Raw genomic sequence first — 15049 nt, forward strand, 5'->3', positions numbered from 1 at the left:
CACAACCTGCAGTCTCTTGGGTTACTGCTCTTATTGCAGCAATCTGACAAAATTACATACACATAAAAAACCTGCCGTTTCAACAGGCGTTTTCTGTCAGGATTTTGAAGAGTTGTGTCCCAGGACAGGTGGTGTGTTTGAACGGTTAAAACCAGCAATTTCAGCGAATAACTGACTGATGTGTAACACTTGGAAATCCTGACAGTTATTTCCGTACATCCTTGCCATTCACGAATCAGAAAGAAGATGGACATTTAAAGTTAAACATAAGAAGAGTGAAAGAACTTAACTGAGAATCATTCTAAAATAACAAGATAAAAGGGTTGTGGCTTGCCTGCATTAGACACCTCGGTGTACACTACCATTCGTCAAGCAACACAAATCGCATAGTTTATTCCTGCACCAATAGTCGTTACACTGCCTGGATTCATTCACCTAGGGCTATTAGATCAAATACAATGATTCATTTTATTGTCACCAGTCTGAATAACACATAAAGCTTTCACTGTACATTATAAAGAATGCAGCCCTTTCCAATCTTTATTGCAGCTCAAATGTATTGTAAACTGGGGCTGACAGTGACATGCCCTGAAGGCTCGGATAATTACTGATTTACAGAATATTAAGTCTTCGACCTGAATACATACATACATAGGCTACAACATTTATTAAGCAAACAAGCAGACAGTAATGTACATGTGCCTTGCACATCTCAATTCTGCACAGTAATGCAGGACTGACCAAGAGATTAACCTAACCTAAGATCAAGACTACACAGTACCCTCGAGGGCAACTGCAGAAGCTGGAGCTATGGGTCATCATTGATTACTGGGTGTACTCCGGTGCATTATCTATGGTGACAGACAGCTGGATGACATGGGTGGAAATTACGAAGGTGAGTAATTAGAAGTTACAGCATACATAGACACCTTTTCTCTTCATAATGCTTGTAGTTACAAGAAATGCGCACACTCACATATGCAAATACATGTATATTCTGTCTGGACAACAACTAATTTGCACATTGGACCTTTTGGTGCATTTTGTAGTTTGTGTGGGAGGATGCTTTGGGTGGACTCGACTGTATGTGGGTTAGAGGGTGACAATGATATGATGGGAAGAGTGGAGTAGTGTGTTTGGGTCAACTGTAATATTGGCACTACACTGATTTATTCGGCTTCCAGTCAGGTGACATCTTTCTCATTCATGCAGCATACCAATCGGCACCATCACTGAGGTGCCACTACCCCATGCCACTGCTGACTAGTCTACCTGACACCATCCTTCACATTCAGGCAATACACCAGTGGCTTCTTAGCAAATTCAGTAATTCATTAGCAAATCCCACTACTGCACCATGCACAGAAATGAGTCAGGGTGTTGATTTTTGGTATGAGGCCAAGTGGATGGATGGCCCTTTGATGGAGCGATGTAGAGGACTGGGTGGCCGAGTGGTTGCGCTCGGAAGCGAGAGGTTGCGAGTTCGACCCTGGGTCAGGGCGTTAACAATTTTCTCCCCCCTTTCCTAACCTAGGTGGTGGGTTCAAGTGCTAGTCTTTCGGATGAGACGAAAAACCGAGGTCCCTTCGTGTACACTACATTGGGGTGTGCACGTTAAAGATCCCACGATTGACAAAAGGGTCTTTCCTGGCAACATTGTATAGGCATAGATAAAAATGTCCACCAAAATACCCGTGTGACTTGGAATAATAGGCCGTGAAAAGTAGGATATGCACCGAAATGGCTGCGATCTGCTGGCCGATGTGAATGCGTGATGTATTGTGTAAAAAAAAAAATCTCACACGGCATAAATAAATCCCTGCACCTTGAATATGTGCGCGATATAAATTGCATAAAATAAAAAAATAAAAATAAATCCCTGCGCTTAGAACTATACCCACGGAATACGCGCAATGTAAGCCTCATATTGATTGATTGATTGTATCCTTAACCAAATCCCATCAAATTATACGTCGTTCTCGCAGTAAGCATGTTTGCTTGGCTGAATGCCGCACGCGAGTTCAGGAATTCTAACTGATTTTCTTTTCAAACCGCCATTTTGGGAGGGGAAGTAACTCTAAGGTAATTGAAATCAGTTAACAGCAGTCTCGCGCTTGGAGCATTATCGTACTTTCGTACGGGATCAGCAAAACTCTACAGGAATTCCACCCGGGGGGAATCCCTGTATACAGGAAAACGCCTACATGAACTCCACAGACAGGGTATCCCTCTCTTTTGGTTGACATAGACCCCTTAATTCAGCCTCAGTGACACTTGTCTGGCACCACCAATCTCACTCTCAATGACACTTGTCTTGCACCACCAATGTCACTCTCGGTGACTCTTGTCTGGCACCACCAATCTCACTCTCAGTGACACTTGTCTGGCACCACCAATCTCACTCTCAGTGACACTTGTCTGACACCACCAATCTCACGTACTGTCAGTGACACTTGTCTGGCACCACCAATCTCACTCTCAGTGACACTTGTCTGGCACCACCAATGTCACCCTCAGTGACACTTGTCTGGCACCACCAATCTCACTCTCAGTGACACTTGTCTGGCACCACCAATCTCACTCTCAGTGACACTTGTCTGGCACCACCAATGTCACCCTCAGTGACACTTGTCTGGCACCACCAATCTCACTCTCAGTGACACTTGTCTGGCACCACCAATCTCACTCTCAGTGACAATTGTCTGGCACCACCAATCTCACTCTTAGTGACACTTGTCTGGCACCACCAATCTCACTTTCAGTGACACTTGTCTGACACCACCAATCTCATGTACTGTCAGTGACAATTGTCTGGCACCACCAATCTCACGTACTGTCAGTGACACTTGTCTGGCACCACCAATCTCACTCTCAGTGACACTTGCCTGGCACCACCAATCTTGCTCTCAGTGACACTTGTCTGGCACCACCAATCTCACTCTCAGTGACACTTGCCTGGCACCACCAATCTCACTCTTAGTGACACTTGTCTTCAGTGCACCACCAATCTCACTCTCAGTGAGTGAAAATTGTCTGGCACCACCAGTCTCACTCTCACAGACACTTGTCTGGCACCACCAATCAAATTAACTCTCAATGGCACCTGTCTGGCCCTACTTTTTATCTTACCCTGGCACCACCAATCTCATTCTCAGTGACACTTTTTACCACTCTCACCCTGGCACTACCATTTTGAACCTTTGATCGCATTGACACACTAACACCCGTATGGTCATGTCGTTTATACATATCTCATTTATGTAGATCTATGAACAGACACAGTTTTATTGGGTGTATCTTCGTTATTTGAGCCCTGTATATTTTCTTGAAACGAAGCATGGTTTTTGAAGGGAAATACAGAGTCCCAAATATGGAAAGTGGCCAGTACCCGAGTTGCCTCTCTTTATTCTTGTGTGATCCCCCAGAAAGCAGATCCACGTTGGCTAACGATCAAAAGGGTCAACAGGAACTCGGCCAAGGCCACTTATCACTTTTGACAGCAACTCTGAAATTTTGCCAAGCATTGCAATGGTGTGTTTTTTTCCTTTCTCATCGCGGGTTTTTCATTGCGAAAGTTGGACACCTGTCACTCAATAGGCCTAACAAATTCTCTTTATATAACGTTCAGCATTAGTCATGATACAAGGCAGCTGGGTGGGCCAAGTTAATGTCGCTCTGAGAATCATCTGTGTCGCACTTGAAATAGTTCAACGAATAGCTTTATCGATCTCTTGCCTGAAAAGTCTGTCCGAATCGAACAGACGACTCAAGGGAGATAATACTTCCTGTTAAGTGCGCATGATCAAAACCATTGCGCATGCGCACAGAGGCCTTTATTCGATGGCCATTTTGACGAATACGTGATGAGGAATTCTGTGTTGACTAAGTTCCAATAGAAAATAAGTCAATCATGATGAGTTCAGCGTTACAAGGATGACCGTCACAAATCATGAAAATGAATGTGCGGAGCCCGATGCAATCGTACTGGAGTAATTCCCTGGCAGTTCGTCAGGAAATCCAGCGATTCGAGAGCGTTCATCCGAGTATTTACGCTATTTATGACTTGATCGAGGCGATTCCAGACCCCTTGATCCAGCAGCAGATTCGAGAGCATGTTGTGTGTATTGAAGGTGAGTCACATCGCATTTTATACATTATTTTCCGACATCTGACGTGTCTTTCCTTTATTTTAATTCTTGAAAGAACCAAAGGTAGAAATGTGAAAGGCGGTTGATTGGCATCGAGTTTACTTCTGATAAGCCGACAGACTTCACTTCCGTTCGGATGCTCTGCAGATTTTCTTCAGACTCTGCATGAAGTCTGCCGTGTTGTGATGTAATCTGATGATGTTTTGTCTCTTCTATCTCCGTGTCGTCGTATTTTCACGGATAATAATGCTTGACAAAAAATTATTGACCAGACACCATTTGGTTGTCCTGCTGCCAGAAGCGTGCTGATTTTGGATGGGTGTCAAGTCTCATGAGGAACCCCTCCCACCCATACAGTGCATACTCATAGTCATAGTACAAAGTACCGGATTGTTTTGAATCTGACGTCTGTCACTACCAGTACCAAAGGCCTTTTCAGCTGAATTTGTGTTGGCTTTCAGGTTGAAAGCTGGCCAAAACACACAAACATCTTGATACTGAACAATGAATAGCACAGATGTAGGTTGCCTGCTTGTCTAGACTGTAGACACAAAAGCAGCATTCTTGCAGTTGCAGGAGTCTTGTTCACTGCACTTGCTATTTCTGTGGTCTCTTCATCTGGCATTCCATCTTCTTCAGCAGAATGTCCCACTAGCATAGCAGGGGCTACTTATTGCAGTAGAATTTGTCATGGAAATTTATGTAGTATTAATTATCGATTATGTATGGTAAAAAAGATTAAAAAAATACCAATTTAATGCATCAATTTCCTTGACTAAAAAAAAATATTCCTTCCGACCCTACAACTTTTTTTTACCCAAAAGATACCCAAAGATAGTCTAACAAGTTGACAAAATTGGTTGACAGGAGTGTATAGTAATAGTATTCATCATTACGTGTGTGTTTCATTTTTTTTGCAAGGATGAATGTTTCTTAAGGAAGTTCTGATTTCCTAGATTGCACTGATACTGAGGGATAGTGATCAAAATTGATTTCCTGTTTCTTTTACGTAGTTAAATCCCAGTGATATTATGCAAAACATCTATTGTTAGTGCACAAAAAGTCTTTTACTTTGAAAAGGACATCCTTGGAAAAAAAAATTGTTTGTTGTCTTGACAGGTTCAGCTTTTGTTCCTCATGTCTACAAATGTTGTATCTTGATTATAATTTTTTAATTTTTATTGGATTCATCTATTATTTTGTTCTTATGTTTCAGACTCTTTTGTGAATAGTCAAGAATGGACTCTGAGTCGGGCTGTCCCAGACCTGAAACTGGTAAGTAGATCGCTTGTGGTGATGTCCCATTTCAATTTCATTCTGTATAGATCTGTTGGTTGATTGGTCATTTGTCATTTCGCCAATCTTGATAGGTTTCTGCTGCAGGAATCCAGCTGAACATATTAACTGGTTCGATAATTTTGATGATATGATGGACGCTGTCAGTCTTGAATCCAGAGAAATTATACTTTTGGGGGATTTTAATCTTGATTTAGTGAAACCCAACAAATGCTGGATGGAAAAGTTATCCCTGCATAATTTACAACAGTTAGTAACGATTCCAACAAGAGTTACAGCTACCTCATCTACGCTTATAGACCATATCTGTACTGTGTGTCAACTCGAGCTAACAACATTATTGAAACCTCAGTTCCAAGTTTTAGCTGTAGCGATCATTTTCCAGTGTGCCTCACGTGGTCGAAAAAAGGGGTTAGAATCCCAAAACGAAAACATAAATTTATAACATATAGGTTATTTTCAAAACTTGATCAAGATTCATAGTCATACCTTGCGGAACTCAGTTGTAAAAAAATTTCAATGATTTATAATTATACTGACCCCGACGAAGCATTTGATTTATGGTACAACTTGTTTATAAAAGTGTATGATAAACATGCACCATTTTGAACCTCTCGTGTGCAGCAACATACCAAATCTAAGTGGCTTACAGGCGACATTCAACGTGCGATTGATTACCGCGATTTTCTAAAACGTAAGGGAAAAGAAGAAGAATACAGAAAACAGAGAAACAAAGTAACGTCCACGAAACGTGCAGCTCGTAGAAAGTATTACCGTGAGCTCGCTGCATCCAGTTCAAAACAAAACTCAAAAGCCATCTGGAAGGTGATCAACTAATTATCTCGTAAAGATACAGTAAAATCTTCCGTTATTGATATACCTGCTGATGATCTGAACATTCATTTTACTTCTATTGTTGACAAAATAATTACAACTGATAGATCGAAACAGAATAATCTGGACAAGTTGAAACAAATTGTGATTCTAAAAATATTACCCATAATTTAGACATTCCTCTGCTATCTGTTAGCGAAGTCTTCCATTATCTGTTGTGCTTAAAACAAAGAGGTACTCGTGGTTTGGATTATCTTTGATGGGAAAATTCTGAAGTTGTCTGCCCCTTTTATTGCAGAATCCCTTACATATGTTTATAATTTGTGCCTTGACAAATCCTACTTTCCCAACAAATTAAAGGAGGCGAAAGTAATCCCGCTATTTAAATCAGGTAGTTCTTCTGACCCCGCCAATTACAGACCAATCTCAATTCTTCCTGTTTTATCAAAACCACTTGAAAAACACATATTTACACACTTGACCACTCATTTGAAGACCCCTCGCGGGTTAGGGGGAGTCCCATATTGGTTGGGACGAGAAAGAATTTACCCGATGCTACCCAGCATGTCGTAAGAGGCGACTAACGGTTCTGTTTCTCCTTTTACCCTTGTTAAATGTTTCTTGTATAGAATATAGTCGATGTTTGTAAAGATTTTAGTCGGGCAGTATGTGAGAAATGTTAAGTCCTTTGTACTGGAAACTTGCATTCTCCCAGTAAGGTCATATATTGTACTACGTTGCAAGCCCCTGGAGCAGTTTTTGACTCACATGCGAAGCAAAAGTGAGTCTATGTACTCACCCGAGTCGTCCGGACGTCCGGAAAACTTTAACGTTGGATATTTCTTGGACACTATTCAGTCTATCAGTACCAAATTTGGCAAGATGGTGTATGATGACAAGGCCCCAAAAAACATACATAGCATCTTGACCTTGCTTCAAGGTCAAGGTCGCAGGGGCCATTAATGTTGCCTAAAAACAGCTATTTTTCACATTTTTCACATTTTCTCTGAAGTTTTTGAGATTGAATACCTCACCTACATATGATATATAGGGCAAAGTAAGCCCCATCTTTTGATACCAGTTTGGTTTACCTTGCTTCAAGGTCAAGGTCACAGGAGCTCTTCAAAGTTGGATTGTATACATATTTTGAAGTGACCTTGACCCTGAACTATGGAAGATAACTGTTTCAAACTTAAAAATTATGTGGGGCACATGTTATGCTTTCATCATGAGACACATTTGGTCACATATGGTCAAGGTCACTTTGACCCTTATGAAATGTGACCAAAATAAGGTAGTGAACCACTAAAAGTGACCATATCTCATGGTAGAAAGAGCCAATAAGCACCATTGTACTTCCTATGTCTTGAATTAACAGCTTTGTGTTGCATGACCTTGGATGACCTTGACCTTGGGTCAAGGTCACATGTATTTTGGTAGGAAAAATGTGTGAAGCAGTTCTTAGTGTATGATGTCATTGCTAGGTTTAGTTACCCTAAAGGTCGAGGTCAAGCATGTGAGTCGTATGGGCTTTGCCCTTCTTGTTTGATTAGTGCTTTTGTGAACAAGAAACAATTAACAAGTGGCTCTATCCCATCTCCCCCCTTTCCCCTATCCCATCTCCCCCCTTTCCCCGTCGCGATATAACCTTGAATGGTTGAAAACGACGTTAAACACCAAATAAAGAAAGAAAGACTCATTTGAAGAAATACGATCTTATACATTCTAAACAGTCAGGTTTTAGAGAAAATCATTCGTGCCACACAGCATTAACAAACCTTCTTGAAAGTTGGCTTAGTAGCAACCAATAATCAACTCTGTGGTGTCCTATTCGTCGATTTTGCTAAAGCTTTCGATGTTATCAATCATGAATTACTATTAAGAAAATTAGTTGAATATAGAATGTCACCCCAAACCTTATACCTGCTCTCCTCTTTCTTAGCCGGGCGAGAGCAGTCTGTCTGCGTTAATTCAACCGTATCCAGCAAAAGACCTGTATTATACGGAGTTCCCCAGGACTCTGTCCTTGGACCACTATTCTTTTCCCTGTATATTAATGATCTTCCTCTTAGTATTAATGATACCGGCACAGTTGGTCTAGTGGTAAGGCGTCCGCCCCGTGATCGGGAGGTCATGGGTTCGAACCCCGGCCGGGTCATACCTAAGACTTTAAGATTGGCAATCTAGTGGCTGCTCTGCCTGGCTTCTGGCATTATGGGGTTAGTGCTAGGACTGGTTGGTCCGGTGTCAGAATAATGTGACTGGGTGAGACATGAAGCCTGTGCTGCGACTTCTGTCTTGTGTGTTGCGCACGTTATATGTCAAAGCAGCACCGCCCTGATATGGCCCTTCGTGGTCGGCTGGGTGTTAAGCAAACAAACAAATTAGTATTAATGATGACTGCGAACTCTTTGCTGACACACTACTGATAAAAAATTAGACAAAGTTTATTCATCGTTGCAGAACAGTGTAGATTATCTCATTCATTGGACGGAGTATAACCACATGAGTCTTCACCTAAAAAGACCAAATACATGTTAATAACAACAAGACAAAAGACAAAAGGTAACGACGCAATAGAGGTCGTGGTCGGCTGGGCGTTAAGCAAACAAACAAACAAATTAAACTAAAGAGCCGAAAATAGATTATGAATCATCCAACAAGTTTTAACTTGCTTTTTTGTTTTTAACATTTTTGATTTGAATTTATTTCTTAATTTTATTATAGTATTATTTATTTGTGTGCAGGGTATCTTGGGAAGTGTGCAGAGTGGCAAGTCTGCTCTGGTTCATCGTTACCTCACTGGCTCCTACATGCAGGAAGAGTCACCAGAAGGTGTGTGAATTGTGATACTTTTTTTATTTGTGTGTGCTTCAATGCCTGTATTGGGAGTCATGCATTCTTAACCAGAGTATTCTGGAATGAAGCTTTTACAGTTTTGTTTTGAAGTGCAGTGTTACAGTTTTGTTTTGAAGTGCAGTGTTACAGCTTTTTACACAGGCACTGTGATGTTATCATTTTAAATTGCAGATACATAAGGAAGAAAACAAAATGTTGGTTTAGGGTAACCCGACCGACCCCAACATTTTTGTTTCATTTCTAAACAAAAACACTTTTGGCACATTTTGCAAACTAACCGAGACTAAGGGAAGTAACCTCCTTTTAACTCGACTAAATCTTTAAAAATAAAATAATAAAAAAAAACGACCTACCGACCCTATTTTTTTGGTCACATTACCCTAAACCAACATATATTTTTGTTTGGCCTAATGTCCTTTTTTTGAATGCTGAATTGTCATGATTTTTTTTTTTTCATGAACGGCATATGCTTTGCCAGGGCATGTATTGTTTATTTTGTGAAGGAATTGGACTTGAAATGTACATGAGGAAGTAACAAAACTAGAAAGGAGATGGTATTTGTTTGTTTCAGGTGGTCGTTTCAAGAAGGAAGTGATTATCGATGGCCAGAGTTACCTGCTTTTGATACGTGATGAGGGAGGCGCTCCAGAGATGCAGGTAAGTCTTTCAGATGTATTGTACTTGTAAACCTCAGACTCATCATCTGGACTTTTGCAAACATGTGCACGGAGATGTACTCTCGGGTAAAGTTAATTTTTATATTTTTCTGTTTACCGGTTATAATTTAACAACAGATTTATCCATGAATATCGGTGTACGGGGGGGGGGGGGGGGGGGGGGGGTTGTCTTAAAGGCTGCCATATTCGTAGCGTTCATTAATTAATTCATATTGTTTACATGTGCCAATGATGTTATAAAACTGTACCTAAGGGGATATAATAACGATTGGCTGTAGCTTTCGAACACAGAACAAAATTATTTCAGTATTGCAAAGTGGTGTTGATAGTGTTGAATGTAAACAGAACAGTCTCAAACGCCATCTTTGGTTTACGAGACGTAACGAAGTGACGTCAACGGTCTAAAAATAGCCCAAGTCCTGGAGAACTGTTGTTAAACAATGCAATAAAGAAATAATTATTTCTCGTAATTGATAAGGACTTCAAACCTAAAACTTTGCAGGAAGCTTAATTTATACATCCCCGCAACGATGGGAAAAGCCCTGGAAGTAATTAAGCTAATTAAATAGGACTATGTCAGCCTTTAAAAGAGAGGGAGTATGTCTTATCTTGGGAGAGAGGGGGAGGGTCTTAAAAGGGTGGTTCCACTGTTATGGGAAATGATGAAGGAGAGTCGTGTAAGCATTTTCTTTTCTTGTTCGACAAGAAACGAAGTTTTACCATTAAATGTGTGCATTTTCTCTATTTTCAGTTCACTCACTGGGTGGATGCAGTGATCTTTGTGTTTAGCCTGGAGAATGAGATCAGTTTCCAGGCTGTGTACAGCCACTATGCCAAGATGGCACAGTACAGAGATACCAAGGAGATTCCACTCATTCTGGTCGGAACACAGGGTCAGTGGAGGACTTTCTATTCCCATACTTCATCTTTGTGGTTGTTATTTCTGTTGTGTGTTATGGTTTTTTCTTTTTCTTCTACTTTTTGATCGCCTCCCTCCCACCTTTGCCTCTTTGGTTTTTGTCTTGTTCTTCTTGTTGTTCTTCAATTTCCTTCTCATTCTTCGTCTTCGTTCAATCATCGACATCCGTTTCTTTTAATGAAAATGTACACTTCACAGATCAGATTTTCACCTGTGAGTTATATGTTGCTTCCATGGTTAAATTTATGCATTACATTAAAAGGTGGTTTGCTTTTATAGACCTATATGCAATGCCATGCAAACAAAGCAATTTTGCCTTTTGACAAGCACTGCACTTGTCTGTGGGCTAAAAAGGTGACTTTATTGAAGTAGGAGTCAAACTAAAGTGTGCAAACTAAATCACCCTGTAGATGATTTAATTAATTAGAAAAAGTGGGTAATTGCAATGTGCACACTTTTGATTACCATTCATCTTAAGTGAGAGGTATATATATGAAATGCACCATTATATACACCAAAAGAGGATTTGTTGGATTTGTTTTATCTAAAGATAAATACTCAGGTTGAATTTTTGGCTCACGTAAGTGTAGCCTATGCGATGCTAACTTTTGTCTGTCTGTGCGTGCGTGTGTGCGTGTGTGATAGAAACTTTAACATTTGACTGAACACCGAAATACTAATTTTACCGGGTTATTATCCAAGCAACAGCTTCAAAGTATTGAAGCAATGATCAACATTTCGTCGGCACGTATGTAGATAAAGTGTGTATCCAAAGAAAACGGGTGGTGGTAGGTTTTGGGGGGGTAAAAACAGGTGACTGGTTTGTGTTGTGTGTGGTATGTAGACCAGGTCAGGGGTCAAGGTTAAGTCAGATCGCGTGAAGGATTGTGGTATAGATACAGTTCTCACCCAGCTGCAGTTCGCCGATTCGGGGAAGACGATTTCACATTGTTTGGTTTCGTAGCGGCTCCAGAAAAAATAGATAAAGAAGATACCAAAGGAGATTTCCTACAGGTTGATCTGCACAGCTTGTTTTCAGTGTCTGCGCAAGGAAGCGCTGTCGAAAGGGCAGTGACGATCTCAGTGGCGGTCGTGTCCCCGTAAGTAGGCTACAGACAGACAGATCTAGATCTAGCGTCTCCCACTCTTGCACCGTGTCTATGCTTACTGTATGTGTGACGGAGTGATTGAGTTTGTGTTACTGTTTGTCGATTTCTGACGGGAGCCTTGAAGGCTTCGCCTCTTGTTTCATATACAGTACTAGGAAATGCCAACAGCATTTGTTTCCTGTTGAGTTACCCGCAACAGAACCATGTTGAGTTACCCACAACACAGAAATGTTGCACATTTGTTATGCATGGGTACCTGCAATGTAAGGCCCCTGTGATGAGAAGACACCTTTAGCTGTTCCTTTGTCTATTGTTATGACCAAAACTTACCTTTAGTAGAGGGCCACCTGACCGGCACGGTTGGCCTAGTGGTAAGGCGTCCGCCCCGTGATCGGGAGGTCGTGGGTTCGAACCCCGGCCGGGTCATACCTAAGACTTAAAAAAAAATAGCAATCTAGTGGCTGCTCCGCCTGGCGTCTGGCATTATGGGGTTAGTGCTGGGACTGGTTGGTCCGGTGTCAGAATAATGTGACTGGGTGAGACACGAAGCCTGTGCTGCGACTTCTGTCTTGTGTGTGGTGCACGTTATAATTATGTCAAAGCAGCACCGCCCTGATATGGCCCCTCGTGGTCGGTATGTCAAAGCAGCACCGCCCTGATATGGCCCTTCGTGGTCGGCTGGGCGTTAAACAAACAAACAAAGAGGGCCACCTACAGAGTAAGGACACGTATGGCTGATCCCAAGGGTGTCCTTTCATTGCAGGTACATGTACCACTGTAAGTAACTATGTAAGTGTGTCTGAATTTAAAATGGCACCCCACTAAGACCAACTAAGACCTAATGGAAAAGGGTGTCTGCATGATACCACAGTCCTCCCTTCTCCTCAATCTTATAACTCCCCTCTCTACACCCTCCCCCAAATACACTCCCTCCTTCCCTCCCAACAAGAACGTACCTGGTATGTCTTCAAGTGCAACATGCACCAGAGTCCTGCCTTGTCTGATCTCTCCCCCTCCCCCTGCCCCAGTTCATGTAGGCATCCATGTGGTAGGCATCCCTTTATTGGGTATCCTACCCTTTACTACTGAAGTAGACTGTGCTTTATAGTGTGCCCGGGTCAGAAGCAAGAGTCAGACAGAAGCATTATCATTGTTCAGAATTGTGGAACCCTTGCTTATCTTGTACCACAGACTGTAGTCAGTGGTACTTTATGCTTCTGTTGGGGAAGCACATTAATAAGAGTGTGTCTGTGATACAGGCTAGGAGTCATCAGGGTTGATTACAAACAAGGGCTGCAGCTGTTTAGTCTAACTGAATGATGTTACTGTTAAGTTTTGAGTGACTTAGACAAGTGTGTCGCACCCTGTGGCAAGGAAAGAAACTAAACTGGGGCCAACAATCATTACTGAATTCCTAAGAAGAAAAGAAGCTGTAGTTTGAAGAGCTGACGTTTAAAGTTTTATTGTGGATGTAAGTTGTGTAGATAAGAAGAAGCATAAGTTGTAAGAGTTTAATCTTCTTTATAGTTTATTGGCACGAGATTAAAGTTTTGAACTTGGAAGAGTCTTTTCAAAAATCTTTTGCTGCTGAAGGGTTGGTAACCTTTCCACCTCTGGTTTAGTGGTTTATGTGGACTGTGATTCTGGTTGAAAAGTGCATAACGTATTAACTAAGAGTGTAGCTCCAGAAGGGCATGCTTGCTGTTTAGATAGGTATGGATAGTTATTGTACAGACCTCTGGTAGCAAGCGTCCACCCCCCGCGGGTTAGGGGGAGTCCCATATTGGTTGGGAGGAGAAAGAATTTACCCGATGCTACCCAGCATGTCGTAAGAGGCGACTAACGGTTCTGTTTCTCCTTTTACCCTTGTTAAGTGTTTCTTGTATAGAATATAGTCAATGCAGACCTGTTTACCAGTACGATTTGGGCGTATTTTGTACGCCAAATTATTATCGGTACGCAAATACGCGACACACACACAAAATACGCATAAGAAAAAGTCTAGAATACGTTTTCCGGTGTTGGTGTGCTGATTACGGGATGGTACAACTGATACCGGTTTCGGTCGAAGGGAGATAACCATGACAGCGAGTCTTCAGCTGTGGAAACCTTGTTCAGTTGTTGGCACGTGCGATCGTCTGGACAATCGTGGCAAAATGAAGCGGAAATATGTGCCAGTTTCGGATGACTGTACCAAATCTAAACAGCAGAAGCAGCAGATTTTCTTGGAGAAATATAAGAAAGAGCCAGGAATTGTGGAGTCTACTTTGGGAAAAAGTCATGCACACTGCAAGTATTGTAAATCAGATTTCTCCGTTGGCCATGCTGGGAAATATGACATCGAACGACACTGCAGTTCCAAATCTCACCTGGACAAGGTTGCTGCAAAGAAATCCGCTGAAAGCTGCCAAGGAATTATGAAGTTCATTCCCGCAAAGCAAATCCTGCCAGAAGAAAAGGCTGTAGTCCGTGCTGAAGCAATGTTTTCTGAGATGATTGTAAAAATGAACTTGCCACTGTCAACCGCAGATGTTATTTCACGAACTTCATCTTTTCATTATCAATCTGTTTGGAAGACACTGGTTATAATGCTATAAACTGACAGGTAAATAAAATTGTTTTAACCCTGTTGTATTGGAAGGAGTTAAATTCTGAAGGTGTTCACAAGACATGCTATTCTTACACAAACACGTTTGCACCCACGCGTACATTTTCCCTAGCCCATATGGCTTTGCTTGCAAAGTACACCAACTTTTTGAAATATACACTCTACTTTTTGGGAAAATACTCTTGCCTCGGGTTTAGGGTAAACAGGTCTGTCAATGTTTGTAAAGATTTTAGTCAAGCAGTATGTAAGAAATGTTAAGTCCTTTGTATTGGAAACTTGCATTCTCCCAGTAAGGTCATATATTGTACTACGTTGCAAGCCCCTGGAGCAGTTTTTTTATTAGTGCTTTTGTGAACAAGAAACAATTAACAAGTGGCTCTATCCCATCTCCCCCCTTTCCCCTATTCCATCTCCCCCCTTTCCCCGTCGCGATATAACCTTGAATGGTTGAAAACGACGTTAAACACCAAATAAAGAAAGGAAGAAAGAAAGAAAGAAAGAAAGAAAGCAAGCAAGCGTCCTTTGGGTATGATTCTGATAGGTCCCCCCCCGCCGGTTAGGGGGAAGAATTTACCCGATACTCCCCAGCATGTCGTAAG

General features: G+C 41.6%; 1 protein-coding gene across 5 annotated transcripts in view; it reads left to right on the plus strand.

Annotated features, from left to right (window-relative positions):
• The first annotated feature begins 3845 nt into the window (after positions 1-3845).
• The window catches only part of LOC138947137 (centaurin-gamma-1A-like), a 61890-nt gene continuing 50686 nt past the window's right edge, over positions 3846-15049 (plus strand). For all 5 annotated transcript variants that reach the window (XM_070318586.1, XM_070318587.1, XM_070318588.1 and 2 more), the window contains exons 1-5: positions 3846-4130; positions 5365-5423; positions 9026-9113; positions 9709-9794; positions 10566-10707. In XM_070318586.1, the coding sequence (XP_070174687.1) occupies positions 3950-4130; positions 5365-5423; positions 9026-9113; positions 9709-9794; positions 10566-10707 (556 nt within the window). In that variant the 5' untranslated portion in view covers positions 3846-3949. The remainder of the gene's footprint in view (positions 4131-5364; positions 5424-9025; positions 9114-9708; positions 9795-10565; positions 10708-15049) is intronic.

The sequence above is a fragment of the Littorina saxatilis genome, linkage group LG14 (assembly GCF_037325665.1).
Source record: "Littorina saxatilis isolate snail1 linkage group LG14, US_GU_Lsax_2.0, whole genome shotgun sequence".
NCBI classification, from domain to species: domain Eukaryota; kingdom Metazoa; phylum Mollusca; class Gastropoda; order Littorinimorpha; family Littorinidae; genus Littorina; species Littorina saxatilis.